The sequence below is a fragment of the Amphibalanus amphitrite genome, unplaced genomic scaffold (assembly GCF_019059575.1).
Source record: "Amphibalanus amphitrite isolate SeventyFive unplaced genomic scaffold, NRLGWU_Aamphi_draft 001798F_arrow, whole genome shotgun sequence".
NCBI classification, from domain to species: domain Eukaryota; kingdom Metazoa; phylum Arthropoda; class Thecostraca; order Balanomorpha; family Balanidae; genus Amphibalanus; species Amphibalanus amphitrite.
In genome coordinates, this window is record NW_024883291.1 from 35,990 (window position 1) to 53,963 (window position 17,974).

A 17,974-nucleotide genomic window follows, 5' to 3' on the forward strand; every position below is an offset into this window, starting at 1 on the left:
TGTCAGAAGGTTGATTCACTGTAGGTGCCATGACTAAGCAGCGACGGGGGTCGGGTGGGTTCCACTCGGTTCCAACACGTGGTTCTACGGTCCTGCTGCTGCATGGCGCTGCACAACAGCTGGGTGAGGGCGCATGCTTTCTGCTTGTTTGGTGCTTGTCACGGTTAATGTGCTTTTCTTACGATTGGCTTTTTCTTTATTGATGTAGGTCTGTGATGGTCTGTGGCATGGTTCTTGGTAATTGTTAGGTTAATCTTAAACATCTTGAGAGTTGCAGACCTCATGCCATTGCTACCATGCTACCATGCGAAATAACGTCATTTTGGCATGATTACAGAGCTTAATATATCAAAATAGTGAAATGTCCTCTAGAGCAAAGCCTTTCCTCGAAAATTATTTAAAACTTTACTTGTTTCACATCTTGCCTCATACGAAAATTGGTGATGTGTTTCAGGACAACGGCTGTGTCTCGCCGCGTCAGATGGCGGTCAACATCCCCAGCTGTGGCTGCAAGGGGCAGAACACGTGCTTTCGGTGTGAGCCTTTCTCCTCGACTGCCTACGAGCCGTTCGTTCGGCCCCAGGATGCTCCTAGCTACGTGTTCTGCCCACTGTGCCGCCTCGCCTGGCCGGGCTGGGACGGAGGCTCGTGGCGCTCCCACCCGCACCACGAGGGACGCCCTCTCCACTATCCCGGTGTGGACATCGTCCTGGACATCATCTCTGAAGAAGAGGAACGTCAGCTGATGTCTGACATTGACGCGATTCCTTGGGATCTGTCACAAAGCGGCCGTCGCAAGCAGAACTTTGGTCCAAAGACAAATTTTAATCGTCGTAAGCTGAAGATGGGCTCATTCAAAGGTTTTCCGGAGTTCGGCCGCCGCGTTCAGGAGAGACTTACTCGCGAGCCGGTGCTTGCGGGATACCAGACGATCGAGCAGTGCTCCCTCGAGTACAGGGCTAATGAGGGCTCGTGCATCTCGCCACATATCGATGATTGCTGGGTGTGGGGCGAGCGGGTCGTAACGCTGAGCCTTCTGAGTGACTCTGTCCTCACTATGGTGAAGTACACGGGTGGTCAGGATAAGTATAACATGACCTACGAACCAGCGTGTAGGTACAACCTGCCGAACCAACCTCACAGCACTGGTTCGCCAAACCACGAAGACGAGACGAAAATGAAGACATCTGTCCCTACAGAGAACGGATCTGGTGATGTCTCAGCAACTCCCAACATCGCCAATGTTATCTCTAGTGAAGACAGCAAAGTATCCAACGGCGGCACATCGGGTACGTCCATCCCTCCCTCCACCACAGCCCCGTCGGCACAGGAGCCGCTGCTCTGGCACCAGCTCAGTCGCCCCCCGACGGTGCGCCTGCCGATGCCGGCCCGCTCGCTGCTCGTGATGCAGGCAGAAGCGCGCTACGAGTGGCTCCACGGCATCCTGCGCTCGGATATCACCGGTCGACGCGTCTGCCTGGCCCTGCGGGAGTTCACGCCGGCCTTCATGCCGGGGGGAGAGGAGGAGCAGCTGGGTGCAGAGGTCACCGCGCAGGCGCAGTGCTTCTTCACGCCGCAGACGGCAAGTGGAGAGGTGTCCGCCTGATAATGCCAAAGGTAGCCTTGTGATGGACATGGTGGTGCATGCGTTCTTTCATGATATCGCGAACGTGTGTTTTGTACTAAGCTCACTGCTCTGGGCAGTGGACAGCAGTTGCTACACTGCGAAGTTGTAGCTTGTTAGGAGCATCCCGACGGACATATTGAATTGACGCCCTTAGTCGTCACAGAAGCTTTATCCTAATAGTAAAACAAGGGACGAAATTGCTTGTTAACTTTGAGCCGTGTAGTTCAAACGTCCACGTGAAATGTAAAGGGGATGGTTTCGTGCCTTTCGTTTCTTTTCCTATAAGTGATATGTTTCTGAAAAAGCTATCACCTCATCGTGTCCGAAGTTTTTCGATATCTGATTGTGTTTCATCAGCAGCGTGATGTTCTATATCTGCTGATGTTATTTCAGTCATAACCAAATAAAGTCGTGTTCGTTGATGATACGGTGTGTTGCAATTCCAATAGGTAGATATCTGCACGGGATTGCTGAAAGACCGCCCATAGGCCACAACAAACATATTATAACTTCTATTCCGGTCTCATGAAAAGAACCCTCGTCATACCTACCTGTTCTCTCGGCTCTCCCAATAATGACGCATATCCACATGCCTTAGCCAGGAACGCATCACGGTTCGGAATCATCACGTACCGACCCATCATCGAGCGCCCACATTCCACTTGCCTATCGGCTTGCGTGGTGACTCGTGATAGTCTGGAACACCATGATAGATAACGCACGTGCTTGTTACGCAGGTATTGCAATTCATGCAAATTATTGATCGGCAAGTGCAGAACGTCAACAGATTTATCGTATGCTGCTTATCCAGAGAACCTTAACCTTATGCTTATCTGTATTGTTTTGATATAACGTTTTGATATAATCAGCTTTCTCAACTAAACTAAAATGATAGTTGACAAATGACAGCTAAACACACTGCAGCGTAGCGCTTCCTTGGCTTGCATGGCATGTCAGTAGCCTCCACGTCGGTTGTCGACCCCACTGAGATCACACTCACCATTCAACGAACCTCAGCCACCAAAATGGGCAGCGGCAGTGTCCTGCGCGCGCTGAAGCTGGCCGCCTTCGGCCTGGACGTGCTGCTCACGCTGCTGGGCGTGCTGCTGACCGCTGGCGGCGGCTACTGCGCGTTCCTGCTGCGCGTCACCAGCGCTGGGCACGTGACCAGCGCTGACGCCGATCCTGCCGCGGTGCTGACGGCCGTCGCCACCACGGTCGTCATCCTGGCGACGACAGCCGGCGCCCTGCTGGCGGTGGTGGGCCTGCTGGGCTGCTGCGGGGTGGCGCGCGGCAGCCGCTCGCTGCTGCTGACCCAGGCCTGCGTGCTGGGCGCCCTGCTGCTGCTCCTGATCGCTACACTCGCTGTGGTCATCTGGTCTGAGCGCTCCGCTCCTCGGCGCACGGAGCTGGCCGCGCTGGAGCTGATCCGTCGACGCGGCAACATCAACGACGACTTGGACGTGCAGCCGGCGTGGCGAGCTGTGCACGCCGTGCAGCGCTGCCTCCGCTGCTGCGGCGTGCTCGGCTACGGCGACTACGTCTCTGTGAACGCCTCGATCCCGGTATCGTGCTGCCGCGACGAGACGCCGTCGGCCGCCACGCCGGCGCGCTGCCGCTTCTCGGGCCTGTCGACGGCGCAGCTGGCTGAACATCCCCTCCTGCAGCGGCGCGGCTGCGGCTCGCTGGTCCGGCGCCGGCTCCGGCTGCTGGCCACTCTGGTATACTGTCTGTGCGGCCTGGCGCTGGCGGTGCTGATGGCGGCGCTCTCGGTCAGCTGCTACGTGGCGCTGAACGTGCGGGAGACGGTGCCGGTCATCCCTGCCATCCATGCCAGCGTGCAGTCTCTGCGGAGCAGGAACCACGGATATGACTGAGCGCACGACAGGAGAGCCTTCCACGGCACGAGCATGCATTACTGTGGAACATGGTACCACTTCATGACGTTACTGCCAGAGTGATTCCAAACAGACACCGTGTGCTACATCACAGTTGTCCGCGCGATGTCTCGCTGAGTATATTTGGCGTACGCGCAGTGTGCCCGTTGAAAGATAAGCTGTTGTACAACGAGCAGCATAGAACGTAACATGATGGCCTTGTTCAGAGACGTCTGTTATTGTCCAGTTGGTGTAAGTTACCAATAAATGTGACCCGTTTCAGCCCCCTGGTTCAAACACAGACGAGTTGCCATTCACTGTATCTGTCCGTAACAATACCAGGAGCACATCAGGTCTGCTGTCACTGATTCCTCATTGCCACAGTTCGCACAGCTTAACCCATGACCCCGCCCCGGCCTGTGCCAGCCACCAGCACAAGTCCGGACGTGGGATTTCAAACGCGACGCTCCTCAGATTCAATTATTACCTCGGTAAAGTAGATAGCATGCGATTTTGAGGTCCAGGCGATGTGATATAGTATCAAAAACATTTTAAATACCAAGCACACGGCGGCTGGTGCTGAGGAAACCCACTACAACCAAAGCAACGGTAACAGTGATTTCGGGTGCGACATTGGCAGCAATATTCAATATCTGAACAAGCGAACAACATTGAAAAAAAATATTATCTTCGAGCCCCAAAGCACAACAAAAACAAAACAAAGTAAACTGACCTAAATGCGCATTTCATGAATTAACACAAATAATCTCAAAGAGAAAAGAACAAATAACTCGAAAAAAGGAAAATGGCCGCTGTTTTGGACAATTATTCGGAGTATGCCCCGGTACCCTGTACGGTATACTATCAACTAATGGTTCAACCAGTGGATATCAGGTCACGGGCTACGCTGATCCTGGCATTAGCTAAAGTAAACACATCAAAAGTGGCATGGTCCGAGCGCTGATCAGAGAACGGTCATTGGGGTCGGGTCTGTTCACCAAGTAACAACATTCGGTCCTCACACTCCAGCACAAGCTAACCAACATACCTCACTGCAGCAAACACACAGCAAGCACGCGTCCCCAAACAGCAACTGCTCATCAATTCTAACAGACAGTTGATCGTTTCCCGGGTACATCACACGCTCAGCAAGCCCCACCCCAACCTCGTACTGGAATGTTTGGCCCCTGTGCTGCAAGCCCTCACAACCGGCGGTCCCACGCCATCACACACTCACATCACCGCTCGCCAGGATACCCACAGTCCGGCCTTTGGCGCTCCGCCCACCCCAAATGTGCGTCCGACGCAACAATCATACTGTCCATCCGCTACCAACCGATAACGATCTGTGGAAGGGTACATTGCTCATCCCGAAACCACTCAGGACATTCCTCGTCAATAATATAGCCGTCTAGCTAGATCATCTGATAATCAGGGCACGTTTCAGTTGACAAATATAATGATATCTTCCCCTCTCGTTGTGGTGGCCGTCTCCGTCCCGTTATCATTGTCGGGGCGGCAGTTATCACTCAGCTGGCCTCTCCCATTGCTGCTGCCGTCCCTAGTCTCAAAGTGGCCCAGTCCCGAGTTGCCACTATTTCCCAGTCAATACCGCCTTGCCCTCAACAACACCGGCGCTCCTAGCATACCCCCTTGTGTAGTAACAGGTCCCCTCTGGCACCGTCCTGCCCGACCGTGTGGTATCTGTCCAGACTGTGCCGCAGTTTCAGCTCGGCTTCCATACGTGCATCACCGGCCAGCGTGATCCACGGGTCTCTCCCAAGCGAGGCAGGCCGGTCCTCGGCCCAAACCTCGGCACCAGAGGTGTTCTGCTCACCGGAGCAGGGCCAGCAGCGTCCCCTATTTGAACCTAGAGCGGCGCGCGGCGTATCATCACGAGCCCTCCGCCACCAGACTCTCCAGACGTCCCCACCGCGCCGCGTCTAGATGGCTGAGGAACGACTGCACCCGCTTCTGAGCAGCGGCAGACTGGCTGGCAGAGTCCACCCGGTCATCGGCCGCACACTCGGAGCCAGAGTCGGTGGAGTCGAGTGACTCTCCGGCTGAGTCACCGGGCCGAGTCACGGAGTCGCCGGGCCGTGCGGTGCCCGGGAGGAGGCCGTCCGTTGAGTGCTGCAGCCGCCGCAGGGAGCGGTCGGCCCGTGCCGCCTGTGGTCAGGACACGTCAGCGGTCAGTGGGGAAACACTGAGGCCACCTTCAGTCATCTGCCTACGGTTTGATTCTTTTACTGTACCAGTGTCACTTTACGTCAGATCTACGTTCAACAACGGTCACTGAAAGAAGATTAAACGATCACCAGACGACCATATCAGCATATCAATTAATCGATGACGCAAATAAAAAACAATGCTCACTGTCTTCTTTCATTTTTCATTACATGCCGATTTATCACAAAGCAGCACAGCGGTGAATTGTTACGGGTTCCCTCAGCTCCCCGTGATACGCCTGCGTTTCACCCTTCCTCCGGAAACCGAGACTCGGCTACCCGCCAATCAGGGCGGCGAGCTCACCTGGATGACGTCATAGTTGCGCTGGTAGGTGAACACGGCGGAGAACAGGTGCCAGATGCTGAAGTCGGGCCACAGCACCTCCGTGAAGAAGATGCACGTGTGCGTCGTCTGCCGATGAGAGAGGCATTTGATGATAAGTCGTGATTTTAGGGCGCCCGAACTTCAAATGATTAGAGGCATTTGGGGATGGTCACCAGGTGCAGGAACAACGGATGGACGGACAGAAGGAGCGAGGGCAAAAGAGTGAGAGAAAGAGTGAGCCAGATAAATAGAAAGCTTCAGGTATAGTTGCCATGATGACGTTTTTTTCTATTTACACGCTGAATACTTTGTAACCACGTCAACGACTGACCAAGAGTCTTGCCTTTACCGGTAGGCCTCCCCAACCGATCTATGCAACGCAAGATTACTTTACTAATATGGAACGCATGATAGATTGAACGAAGCGGTCGCCTCGCTTTCATCTTTTTTCTCTCTCTCTAACATATTGCGTTAGCTGCAGTTGCTTCACGTCGGTAATTGAAAATGTTACCTTGCAACACAGGACATTTAATACTTTAATTGCAAATCAGGATCATACACCATTCCAAGAATAGCGGCCATAAGTACTGGTAAAAGATAGCCACTTCTTTAGCTGAACTCCCTGCACCAGGCAAAAAAAAAAAAAATCCGCGGAATACGGGAAACTATTTGCTGATCTGCCACCCACGTCCTTCATTGTCAAGCTTTGGTCGATGTCACAAAAATAGCCCTGAATCAGGGAAGAATTAGATGGCTTATGATAACGACCATCAAAAATCACAACTAATAAGGTAAGCTGATTATTGAGAGCTTGAGAGATTAGCACCAAAACCACGTAAACAATCGGCTAGGTCAATCCACGAAAATGGAATCATGAGCCCCTTTGGGAATGACAGCCGAGCTGGCTTTACACTACCGGTGACATCCTTTAACGCCAATCGAAGATAAATGAAACGATTATATCAGATTACGACAATGACGCACACGGGAACATCACAAATGAAAAGTAAGTTCCCTGTTAGTGTCCGTTGATAGAATTTATGGATGACTTCAGATAAAAAGGCTCGGATTAACACAGCGGGCCATGAATGTAAAAGGAAGATAACATTGAAAACCTGAGGGATTATCCCCAACGACCCACCGTCTGGTTAACGGTAACATCATTCGCAGATAGCAGGTAAGTGGCGTCAGTAAGCGCAGCCAATGAGGTGTCAATATCAGCCGGCACTTTTACCTAGCAAAAAACGAAATCACTGTTCAGTTTATATTGGTGCAAAATGATTGCAAAAGATTTGGTAAGGTTTTTTTCTGAGATCAGATACTTCGAAGGTCTAAACTTATGACCAACCCTTTCCTCATGTAACATAAGCCTAACGTTAACCACACTCACTTCTCATTTCCCACCCGTCATTTTGCCAACATCCCATCGATAGACCTCCCCATCTGCGCTGCCTGGGCGCGCCCCTGCGGTGACCCCGGCGCCGACCCACCTGCCACAGGAGGAAGTCGGAGAGCCGCACCTCCCCGGACGTGCGCACGAGGAGGTCGGGACGCGGCGACTCGCGCGTGTACAGACACTGCTCCACCAGCCGCTCCGTGACGTCACTGGACCAAAGATGGCCGTCCGACACGCCGGCGGCCACGTCACGGACAGCGCGCGAGATCTCCTCCCGCGCTGAGGAGGGGGGGGGGACGGTCAGGCAGGGTCAAAAACTGCTGTACAGGGTAGAGGCAACTCTCGGGTGACGGTTGACATTGACGGTTCGATAGATTGACGTTCCAGTTCACGTTCATTGTTATGACGTTAAAAAGCGGGTTACAATAGGCAGCCTATGTGATAGATGGGAAGACGGCAGTGTCAAATTTATTTCCAGTTTGCAAGCATGCAATCTGGAACCGACAAGCTTGATGTGTCCGAAGTTAGAACTCCGCTAATTGAATGATCCCAAAGAAAGGTACTGGAAAAAGAGCAACTAATTCGTAAGCAAGACACGATATGGCATATATTTTACAATCGTCTCATTACAACTGAGTCAACTGGGACCGTCTACCTTCAGCTTCTCAACCGGCTCAACCATCATATTCTCAACCGGCTCATAACTCCGTATCTGATGAAATAACGTGAGCAATGCTCACCGCTAATGTCATAGCACATAATCGTACTTCAAGCAGGCGCCTTTCACCGCGATTTAGCGCTCCCCGCCCCCACAGTGCGGTGTCCAGACCATTCTCCATGCTAAGCGCGGCTGACTCTGGGGCTGCCCGGCCGGACACAGTGATACGCAGGGCTGCGGAGTCGATGGATTTTCGGCGACTCCGACTCCGACTCCGGCTTTCAAAAACCAGCTCCGACTCCGACTCCGGGCAGAATTGTCGACTCCGACCGACTCAAACTCCCGACTCCGACTCCGCAGACCTAGCAGGGCTGTGGAGTCGACAGATTTTCGGTGACTCCGACTCCGACTCCGGCTCGGGTTTCTAAAATCGACTCCGACTTCGACTCCGACTTCGGTCACAACTGTCGACTCCGACCGACTCCGACTCCGCAGCCCTGGACTGATACGGTGTCGGCCAACCCCGTCACCGCTCTGCACAGTCACCCCCGGCTCCCCTGCCAGCTCACGTGGTGCCGCCACCAGCCACCGTGCAGGCGGTACAGACACGGAGATTAGTCGATAGCGCCCCATCGCGGAGACAGCATTATACGGGACGGCAGACGATCATACGCAGCCAGAGGCCGAGTGAGGGAGGCGCAACGGTGAAAGGTACCTAGCGATAAACAAGCCTTCCATTGCTGCAGACACATAGCAGAGTAAGCGTAAGCACTGCAGAGAAAGAGTAAGAGTAAGCAGAATAAGAGTAAGCGTAAGCTATATAAGCGAATCGCCATACTTAGCGCAGAATCTGCTCGTAATGCACATTTCATAGCTCGTATGCGTACGATATATTTATGATGAATGTAACGCATCACCAGCTAACAGCTTATCTAATTATAGGTTGACGCATAAAATATACCATATGGATTGATGTGAATCGTAGATATTGTCAGTGTAAGTATGCGGTTTGGCGGGTGAGGATGACACCGGAACCCGTCTGGTCAGTCACGCTAACCGGTGCAGCCTGTCTCCCCCCTCCCCCCCCATCCCCGACCCGGGGGCGGGATGCGCTCCACCTTGCCTCTTGACGTCGACCTTTCACCGGTGCCGGCGGCCCGATCTCTCCGAGTGGACAGCACCGCACTGAGTCGATGTGTATGTACTATGACCCATTGAACTCCGGGGTCACTGGTAACGTGCAGGCGAAAACGTTCACTCAGCGATATATGGGTCTGTGTATATTTAGGAAGTGGTGAGTACGGATGGCAGGCACTGCTGATGGCGTGAGGTACACTTTGGTTCAGAGATAGCGACAGGATCGACTGCTCTACCAGATTATGTAAATCGAAGGCGAGTGTCGTTCGAGACGAAGACAAAGTATTCAGTCCAGATAATCCGCGAAATATGGAGGAGATATACGCACTTAGTGACTAAGAGGACCACAGTGCATTAAATCTGCGTCTGAACATTATCCTCGCTTCCTGCGTGCCATCATCCACGCTTCCTGGCCCACCAATAAGACGAAACAAAGTCACTGCCAGTATCTGCCAGAGTCGTATGATAGCGTCAGGTAGCCGGCAATCTGTCAATCTGGCGTCTAGTCATCGTGGAACCACTCAAACCGCACGCACGCACGTCTAAATGTCGTACCACATAAAATCGCGGCTCTGACGATTGGGGGCTATCCGACCCCAGGCACCCCAGCACATCGTTGTCATTATTCGCCGGCTTTCCATTATCAACTGCGGTTTCGCTACCACGACGACATAGCAGCAGTTCTGTCACATCTCTTTCCAGGCTCTTTCTGGCCCTGGCCACACAATATGGTAGCCCCCTCGCCTAGTTTCAAACGGACCAAGCCCCTTCCCCCTTCGGCATGACACCCGTCCTGTTCCTCGTCCTAACATTGTATCTCCTCCTCTTCTCGCTTCGACATGGCACCTCTCCCATTCCCCGTCCTAGCATAACGTCTCCTCTCTTCCCTTTGACATGGCACCTCTCCTATTCCTCGTAACTAAAACGGTATCTCCTCCCTTTCTCCCTCGGAGATGGCACTTTCCCTCACCTCTCCCGCCCCCCCAAAAAAACGGTACCTTACCCCTCCCCCTCTCCCCACACCACTCTCCCTCACCAGCTCTCCACTCGGTCACCCACCTGTGTACGAGAAGGCGATGTTGAGTCTCGCTGCCTTGTTGTTGCGAGTCATCAGCATCACCTCGGCGGTCTGACGCTGGATATCGGCCGGCAGCAGACTGAGGTCGCCGATAAACCGGATACACACCCCGTGCTCTGACAGCTTGTCACTGGCGGGTCAGAGAGGGTCGCGTCAGGTCAGAACTCAGGTCGGGTCGGGTTGGGTCGGGTAAGGTCGGGTTAGATCGGGTTAGATCTGGTGAAACTGAGTTAAGTCGGGTGAAGCAAGGTTATCGCGGGCCAGGTCGGGTCAACTCGGAAAAAAATAATGGCCTGTAACTTGTAGCCGATCAGGTTCTCAATATTTCGGCGGTGCTGGACGGTAGGTCCAATCATACAAAAAATGTTTGCAGTTACCAAATCTTGAATTGCTAGATGATTGAGTGATCTTATCCACCAATGAATGAAAATGCTTTATATGATGTAAACCCACAACTCACAAGAACACCAAATGTTTGATTCAGCATATGTAGGCATCCCAGCATCCATGCACTGTGTCATCTAATTGTCCTACCCAACCACACCCCATTGCTTTTAAGTCAGGCAATGCCGCAGTAGTCGTACCGTTCCTTGAGCAGCAGCTCAAACTTCTCTCGTGCCAGGTTCATGATGCCATCAATCTCCGACTGAGGCCGACGGAAATTCTCGATCGAGAAGGCATACACGGTGACCTCGGTAACGCCCAGGTCTCGACACCACTTCAAAGTCTCTGAAAGCTTTGTGAACCTGCCGACGAGGCAACAAGTTAGCACAGGGTTCAACAGCTAACGGTGATGTCTGAACTTTGCCCCGCATTCGATGTCTCTCGGACAGCGAAGATTCTACGTCATCCGGCCAATCCCGTGAAGGATCAGTGGGGGCTCGGCTGTGGGTATGGAGCGTAATTGGCCGGACAACATAGAATCTCCATCATCCAAACCATCAATCGCGGGGTTGGGTGTAGCTGGACTGCAATAGTTGTCAATTCAATCAGCAGAAAATACCAAACACAAGTACAAATTAGCTACCTGCAGCATGTGCTAATATTCATTTGTCTTAAACTCACCCTCTTGCATGGCCCTCTGTCTTCTCAATGTGGTTCCGCTTGGCATAGCGCCGGTTGCCATCCATGATGAACGCCACATGTCTGGGCACCTGGCCTGTCTTCAACACATTCATGCATACACTCTCATACCAGGTGAGCTTCTTGTCACTGATCCAAGTCATGTTGACTGCCTGCAGCAAATCAGATTAGACTGTATTATCAATTATGATTATCCACACTTATCAGGTTATTCAGAACACTTTTTTTTAATCAATGGGAATATCATAAATTCAAAGTCAACTCAAATAAGGTAGACAGATACAGACCAAAAGCTGTTTCAAGTTTGAGGCTCAACTTACAATTAAATTGAATTAATTTGACCTCATTCAATGATACGGTGCTTTGGTTCACGGTTGAGTTCCCATCCAAATCTAGCGCCTGCGGATAAAACTACCTTAAGGATGCTGTTGGAGCACCAAATTCAGAACCTGAATGATGGGGACATAGCGACAATTTATTCAGCAGTCGACACAATTTCATAGAACGAGTAAAACAAGCTAAATTTACTGAAAATGCTTACCTTTCATCAAAATCCGTACCGGCAAACCAATGAAGTTTCCACAAGTCTGCTGACTACGATATTGGCTACCAAATCCAGACGTATCACTTTTGTCTCAAGAAATACCGAGAGCTCTTCAAAAGTTACGGGGACTTTCAGAAAATTTCTCAGTAATTTGCTATAAATCTTGCGGTATTATTGCATTAAGTCTCTAGAACAAAAGAAATGTCTCAAGAACCAGCAGACACGTCAAAGCACCATGCTGCTGATTACGGCGCAGCTGTTACGAATGATGAAAGCTCGAAGGCGACACCTATCAACTAGCGCTTGATAGGATGACCACCAGAGGCCACTCAGAGCTTTCCTTGAGAGCTTTCACTCTCTTTCGCTGTTCACCGAATACCTATTGTAATCCCGAATCCGTGCTTCGGTAATAAAGAGGTTTGCGCTATCTCTTGCATGGAGGGGACCGTCATTACCTTCCACAGGACCAGCCCATCGCCCATCGGCAGTGGCGGATCCAAGGGGGGGGGGTCACATGGGTCATGCCCCCCCCTTGAGGCCCGGGGGCCCAAAGACCTGCCAGGGGCACCACCGGCCTATCAGGGGTATCACAGTCCTGACAGGGGCACCACAGGACCGCCAGGGGCACCACAGGCCTAGCAGGGACACCACGGGCCTGGTGCCCTTGGGCCCTGACAGGACTGTAACGCCCCTGACAAGCCTGAAGTGTCCCCGGCAGGCACGTGGTGCCCCTGACAGGCCTGAGGCGCCCCTGCAAGGCCGGTGGTGCCCCTGGCAGGCCTGTGGTGTCCGTGGCAGGCCTGTGGTGCCCTTGCTAGGCCTCTGGTGCCCCTGACAGGCTTGTAATGTCCCTGGAAGGACTGTGGTGCCCCTGGCAGGCCTCTGGTGCCCCTGGCAGGCCTCTGGTGCCCCTGACAGGCTTGCGGTGCCCTTGGAAGGACTGTGGTGTCCCTGGGCCCTGACAAGCCTGAGGTGCCCCTGACAGGCCCGTGGTGCCCTTGTTAGGCCTGTGGTGCCCCTGGCAGGCCTCTGGTGCCCCTGGCAGGTCTGTGGTGCCCCTGGCAGATCTGTGGCGCCCCTGGCAGACCTGTGTTGACTGGTGCCCCTGCTAGGTCGCTGGTGCCCCTCACAGACCTGTGGTGCCCCTGGGCCTTGACAAGCCTGAGATGCCTGGCTATGACAGGCTCGTGGTGCCCCTGATAGACTAGTGGTGCCCTTGCTAGGCCTGTAGTGCCCCTGGCAGGCCTCTGGTGCCCCTGCTACCCCTGCGCCCGGAGAGGACTATGGTGCCCCTGAAAAGCCTGAAGTGCCTCTCGACAGGCCCGTGGTGCCCCTGACAGGCCCAAGTTACCCCTGCGAGGTCGGTGGTGCTCCTGACAGGCCTCTGGTGCCCCTGGCAGGTCTGTGGTGCCCCTGGCAGGTCTGTGGTGCCCCTGGCAGGCCTGTGTTGACTGGTGCCCTGCTAGGCCGCTGGTGCCCCTCACAGGCCTGCGGTGCCCCTGGAAGGACTGTGACAAGCCTGAAGTGTCAAGGACAGACCCTTTAGACGCCAGGGTCAAGTTCGTCGGACTGACAACGATTCGCTTACCTGATAACGTTCCTGGTAAGTACTCACTACTCAGCGTCCACAACATATATACACATAGCACATTCATATATACTTGCTTACAATTGGTAAATGTGGTTGTGGGTAAGAGTTAAGATACTGACTAAAAATAAAAAATAAAAATAAAAAACTGAAAATGGGGGCACCACCAAAATGAAGTGGACGAAATCCGTTGAGTTTTTAATTTTGGGTATAGGTAGGGGCACCACTTCGATTCATGACCCTCCCCTTGGAGTTTTCCTGGATCCGCCCCTGCCCATCGGCATCCCTCCTGACCCATTCGTTTCAAGGCTGGTGGTCACCCCTACCACATAACCGGTGCCACTGGCGGATCCAGAAAGGCGGTCTCGGACGCTGTTGGGAGAGGCATGACCAAGGCATGACCCTAATAAAATATTTCTCTTAATTCGAAAATTTCTGCGCATTTGGATTCCTAACGCAGTTTAAAACAAACTTTGGGAAACATCAAACATGCCTATAACATCTATAGACTATAAGAATACCAATATATTTGTGAATTTTTTACCTATGCCTAAGCTTGTGACTTTGAGTAAAAACCTGAAAAGGTATATGAAAAGAACACATTACGATGATTTTCTCTAGTAAGTTTGAGCACGACATCTTCAAAAATGGCCAAGATAGGTATACGCTTTTACATTTTACAGTAGTCAATAGGTACCTTTCATAGGCGCGGGAACCGGGCGGGGGAGGGGGGGGGGGCAGTGGCGCAGGGGTGTCGATTTGTGAAAATGGTTGGGCCGGGGTGCCCAGAGCTCCACACCGCTGCCCTCCCCCACCGCCTGGAAAGTTAACCCGCGCCCCACTGGGGGGGGGGGGGCTATTCATAGCCCCTCCCGTTTTTCTGCAGTAACTTCCAAAACGCTTGACGTATCAATGCCAAACTTTCAGTACCTTAGGCTGCATCAATTTGACACCTTGTGTCAAAATATGAACTTCGTAGCTACCATAGGTCGGCCGGAAATGACGTCAGAGTGACGTCATGTTCGGCCGATTTCGACGCAAATCATTGAACCACGGCAATCGCTCCCAAGAGCTCAGTTTTTAACCTTGATCCAATTTCTTTGCATGAGAGGACTCAGAATAGACTGCGCTATCAAACTACCTTCTCGGATTTTCAAGATTTTGAAAGTTTTGAAAAATTTCTATAATAAAACTCAAAATTAATATTTTTATATTTTTTTCAAAAAGTTTTTGACTTTTCGAAAAAAAAACGGAATATATGTGATAGAACGCATGCTTATGACTAACTCCATTACGTTTTAGCTAAATATCTTCAAAAATGGCCAAGTTATACGCATTATTGCAAAAAAATACAATTATTAATTTTTCAAATCATTTTTTTCAGTACGTGTTTGGCAGCATACACCAATATAAATAGCACCATCGTGTTCCTGAGCTCAAACTGCATCCAATAGACACCTTTTTTGTTGAAAAATGTTAACTTCAAAATTTGACCTTTTTTTACCTGAAAGTGACCTGACCTAAGCTAAATTCGACTCAAAATGACCTCAAATGACACAGCCGACATTAAATTCGAAACCTATGGCCTAAATGGACCATAAAACATTTGTCACGCGACCGACGCATGATATAATATTTCCGTGACATGTGATGACCTGACCCTGACCTGAAAATCAAAGTACAAGTTTACTACCCTCAGGGTATCTAGAGCATCTGTTCATGAGTGTATAAATCAAAAATTAGCCTGATCTGACTTGTAAGACGGCGGCCAGAGCCCAAAATGTGAACAAGCCAAAATGCTTACAATTTTTACTTTGACCTGACCTGTGACGTCATCGGTGACCTCGAGGTCAATGAAATTAGGTTTCACGTGACAGTTTTTCCGGGGCTATCAGACACTGTTTGAATTTTGACGATCGGCCCAGTAGTTTCGGAGATAGGAGGGGGGGGGGGCTATGGAGAGCCCCCCCCCCAGTAGAGCGTGTTATACGCAGACCCCAGTGGGACGCGGGCTAAACAAAAAAATGAGCCTGATGGGACGTTAACCGGCGGCCACAGCCCATATCAGCCGTTTTCACGACGGCCATCTGATATACATTTGGTGCACATCTGGTGCAAATTAGGTACAGATTTGGTCAAATTAGGTTCAGTGAGTCTATCAGCTATCAGCTAGGGTTGCATTGTTTATGTGCCTGCTTTGTCAAATTATCAGAGAGCATCATCGATTAAAACACTGAAATAAAATCATGAAATAAAGATATTTGCTGTAAAAGAGACTAGGTACAGATTTGGTCAAATTAGGTGCACTCAGCACTCGTCGGATAGCCCGTCGTGAAAACGGCTATTGTGAACCATAGACCACTATAGGTATATCGTGGTCTATGTATATCGTGGTCAATATATAGTGGTCTATGTGTGAACAAGCCAAATTATTGATAATTTTTGCTTTGCCTTGACCTGGTGACCTGTGACTTAATCGGTCAATAAAATTGGTCCTTTAGGTCAATAAAATTGGGTTTTGTTTGACAATGCTTACAGGGCTGTCATACGTCGTTTGAATTTTACAGTCGTCCCGGTAGTTTCGGAGACAGGAGGGGGGAGGGCCTGTACTGTAGGGGGACTCTCTGTTATAACCCAGTTTCTGAAGACGCGGAAATCGGTAAATAATCGGTAAATATGATCATTGATAGCCTCTGGTCTTTATGACATGCTTCCTAATTGACACACTTAAAAGGGGTGCCTATTTTTTTATCATTTTTTTATTTCCGATCCGTTTATCGCTACGTGGCCCAGTGGCCGAGTTGGGGGGATGAAAACTATCTTCCGATAAAAGCCTCCCCCGCGAAAGGAAACGATCAGACCACCAGCTGGCTTGAGTTAGTGCTCTCCACTTCGATGTTTGATTCATCGAAACCATCGACCAACGAAAACAGACCATACATACAATATCCTCTGAGCGTTAAACACCCTCTCGACCAGACATGTGCATGGATCCGAGAAAAATGGATGTGGGATCTGATCTCACAGATCCTGATCTCGGATCCCATGGGATCATAGATCAAGCTCTTTATTTTATCGGAGATCCGTATGGATCGCAGATCCGAGTCTCATTTTTGAGTGAGATCCAGTGAGATCATAGATCCTCATTCGTTTTTTTTTTTTCAACACAGAAATCCCCAAAAATCACTTGTTGCAACTCACAAAATGTTTTGATTTAGTGATTTTATGAGATTGCACGTCATAACCCATAGTTTTGAGGCACTTATTGACGTAGAAACACTTGGAAATCTGGTTTCAAATGCTTTGCATGGCGGGATCCACTCAGATCATAGATCCTTGTTCTTAGTTTTTCATCAGATCTTATGAGATCATAGATCTATGCATAGATAACAGTAGAACTGTTATCTACTGTTCTACTGTTATCTATGATCTATGATAAATTTTTCGAGCCGAATCCAGTGGGATCATAGATCCTAGCCTGCAGTTTGCCTCAAGATCCACTGGGATCATAGGTCTATCACTCGGATCCATGCACATGTCTGCTCACGACGCCGTGTTATACCACGCGATATGCACACTACCGGCGTGCTATTCGCGCCTCACCCGTCTCGGTCTTTGGACCACCCGGCTCCCACTGCAGATCAATTGGCTCTATCAGACCGGACGGCCGGACGGCCGAGGCCACCGCGGGTCGGGTGGCCGCGCTGAATGCTGGATATACTGACAGCAGCCGCTCCGGCAGCTGGGCGACGCCGGCCACGCTCCACTGCCAGACACTGTGTTTGTGTGTGACTCTTTGACGAATAGCAGGATGCGTATCTGAGGCCTAGTAAAAGTTCTGTATTTCATTTAATATAAACTTTATTTCATGGATAGGCCAAAGGCATGCCACGAAAGCCTAATGTCTGACCCCCGGCTGGTAGCGACGACAATGTCACGCCCTCTTTTGCTTGCTGGCCTAGTCCGTCCATTGACCTAAATTGGATCTGCTCTTCCACGCTATGGCTATTGGCTGATGTGTAACGACATGGCCAAAACATTAGTGAGATTTCCTTCCAGAAATAAGGCGTTTACGCTTGCCAAGGCATTTCCCGTAACGCACGTCGCACACTGCACAGCCCGTACCGTCCCTCTCATGTACTGCGGTACAGTCTAACACTCAGGCGCTCTCCTGTATTGCGGAACAGTCTAACGCTCAGGCGTTCTGCTGTATTGCGGTACAGTCTACTGATCAGGCGTTCTGCTGTATTGCGGTACAGTCTACTGATCAGGCGTTCTGCTGTATTGCGGTATAGTCTAAGGCTCAGGCGCCTTGTCGTATAGCGGTACAGTCTAACACTCAGGCGCTTAGGAAGTATAATCTCAAATGTCAAAACTGCATAAATTGTGACAAGAAATTGATTCGGTAAAGTTGACCTAGTTCAAAAAGAAAT

General features: G+C 51.0%; 3 protein-coding genes across 6 annotated transcripts in view; 2 read left to right on the forward strand and 1 right to left on the reverse strand.

Annotated features, from left to right (window-relative positions):
• The first annotated feature begins 87 nt into the window (after positions 1-87).
• On the forward strand, positions 88-2,043 carry LOC122375224 (alpha-ketoglutarate-dependent dioxygenase alkB homolog 4-like). The gene is made up of 2 exons (XM_043354494.1): positions 88-123; positions 455-2,043. Exons 1-2 carry the CDS (start codon positions 103-105, stop codon positions 1,604-1,606), a joined length of 1,173 nt encoding a protein of 390 aa, XP_043210429.1. The 5' UTR covers positions 88-102; the 3' UTR covers positions 1,607-2,043.
• Positions 2,044-2,417: 374 nt separating this feature from the next.
• LOC122375219 (tetraspanin-3-like) lies at positions 2,418-3,786 on the forward strand. Its single transcript, XM_043354487.1, has one exon. It carries the CDS (start codon positions 2,578-2,580, stop codon positions 3,502-3,504), a length of 927 nt encoding a protein of 308 aa, XP_043210422.1. The 5' UTR covers positions 2,418-2,577; the 3' UTR covers positions 3,505-3,786.
• A 22-nt stretch (positions 3,787-3,808) lies between these two features.
• Positions 3,809-17,974, reverse strand: part of LOC122375218 (dehydrodolichyl diphosphate synthase complex subunit DHDDS-like) — a 36,215-nt gene continuing 22,049 nt past the window's right edge. The window contains exons 2-8 of one of the 4 annotated variants that reach the window (XM_043354483.1): positions 11,970-12,140; positions 11,392-11,561; positions 10,911-11,072; positions 10,308-10,456; positions 7,548-7,732; positions 6,037-6,144; positions 3,809-5,673 (exon numbers count right to left, since the gene is read on the reverse strand). In XM_043354483.1, coding sequence (XP_043210418.1) covers positions 5,398-5,673; positions 6,037-6,144; positions 7,548-7,732; positions 10,308-10,456; positions 10,911-11,072; positions 11,392-11,552 — 1,041 coding nt within the window. In that variant the 5' untranslated portion in view covers positions 11,553-11,561; positions 11,970-12,140 and the 3' untranslated portion in view covers positions 3,809-5,397. Of the gene's footprint in view, positions 5,674-6,036; positions 6,145-7,547; positions 7,733-10,307; positions 10,457-10,910; positions 11,073-11,391; positions 11,562-11,729; positions 11,759-11,824; positions 11,905-11,950; positions 12,141-17,974 lie in introns of those variants that run through there. The other 3 variants (XM_043354484.1, XM_043354485.1, XM_043354486.1) reach the window with 3 other exon arrangements.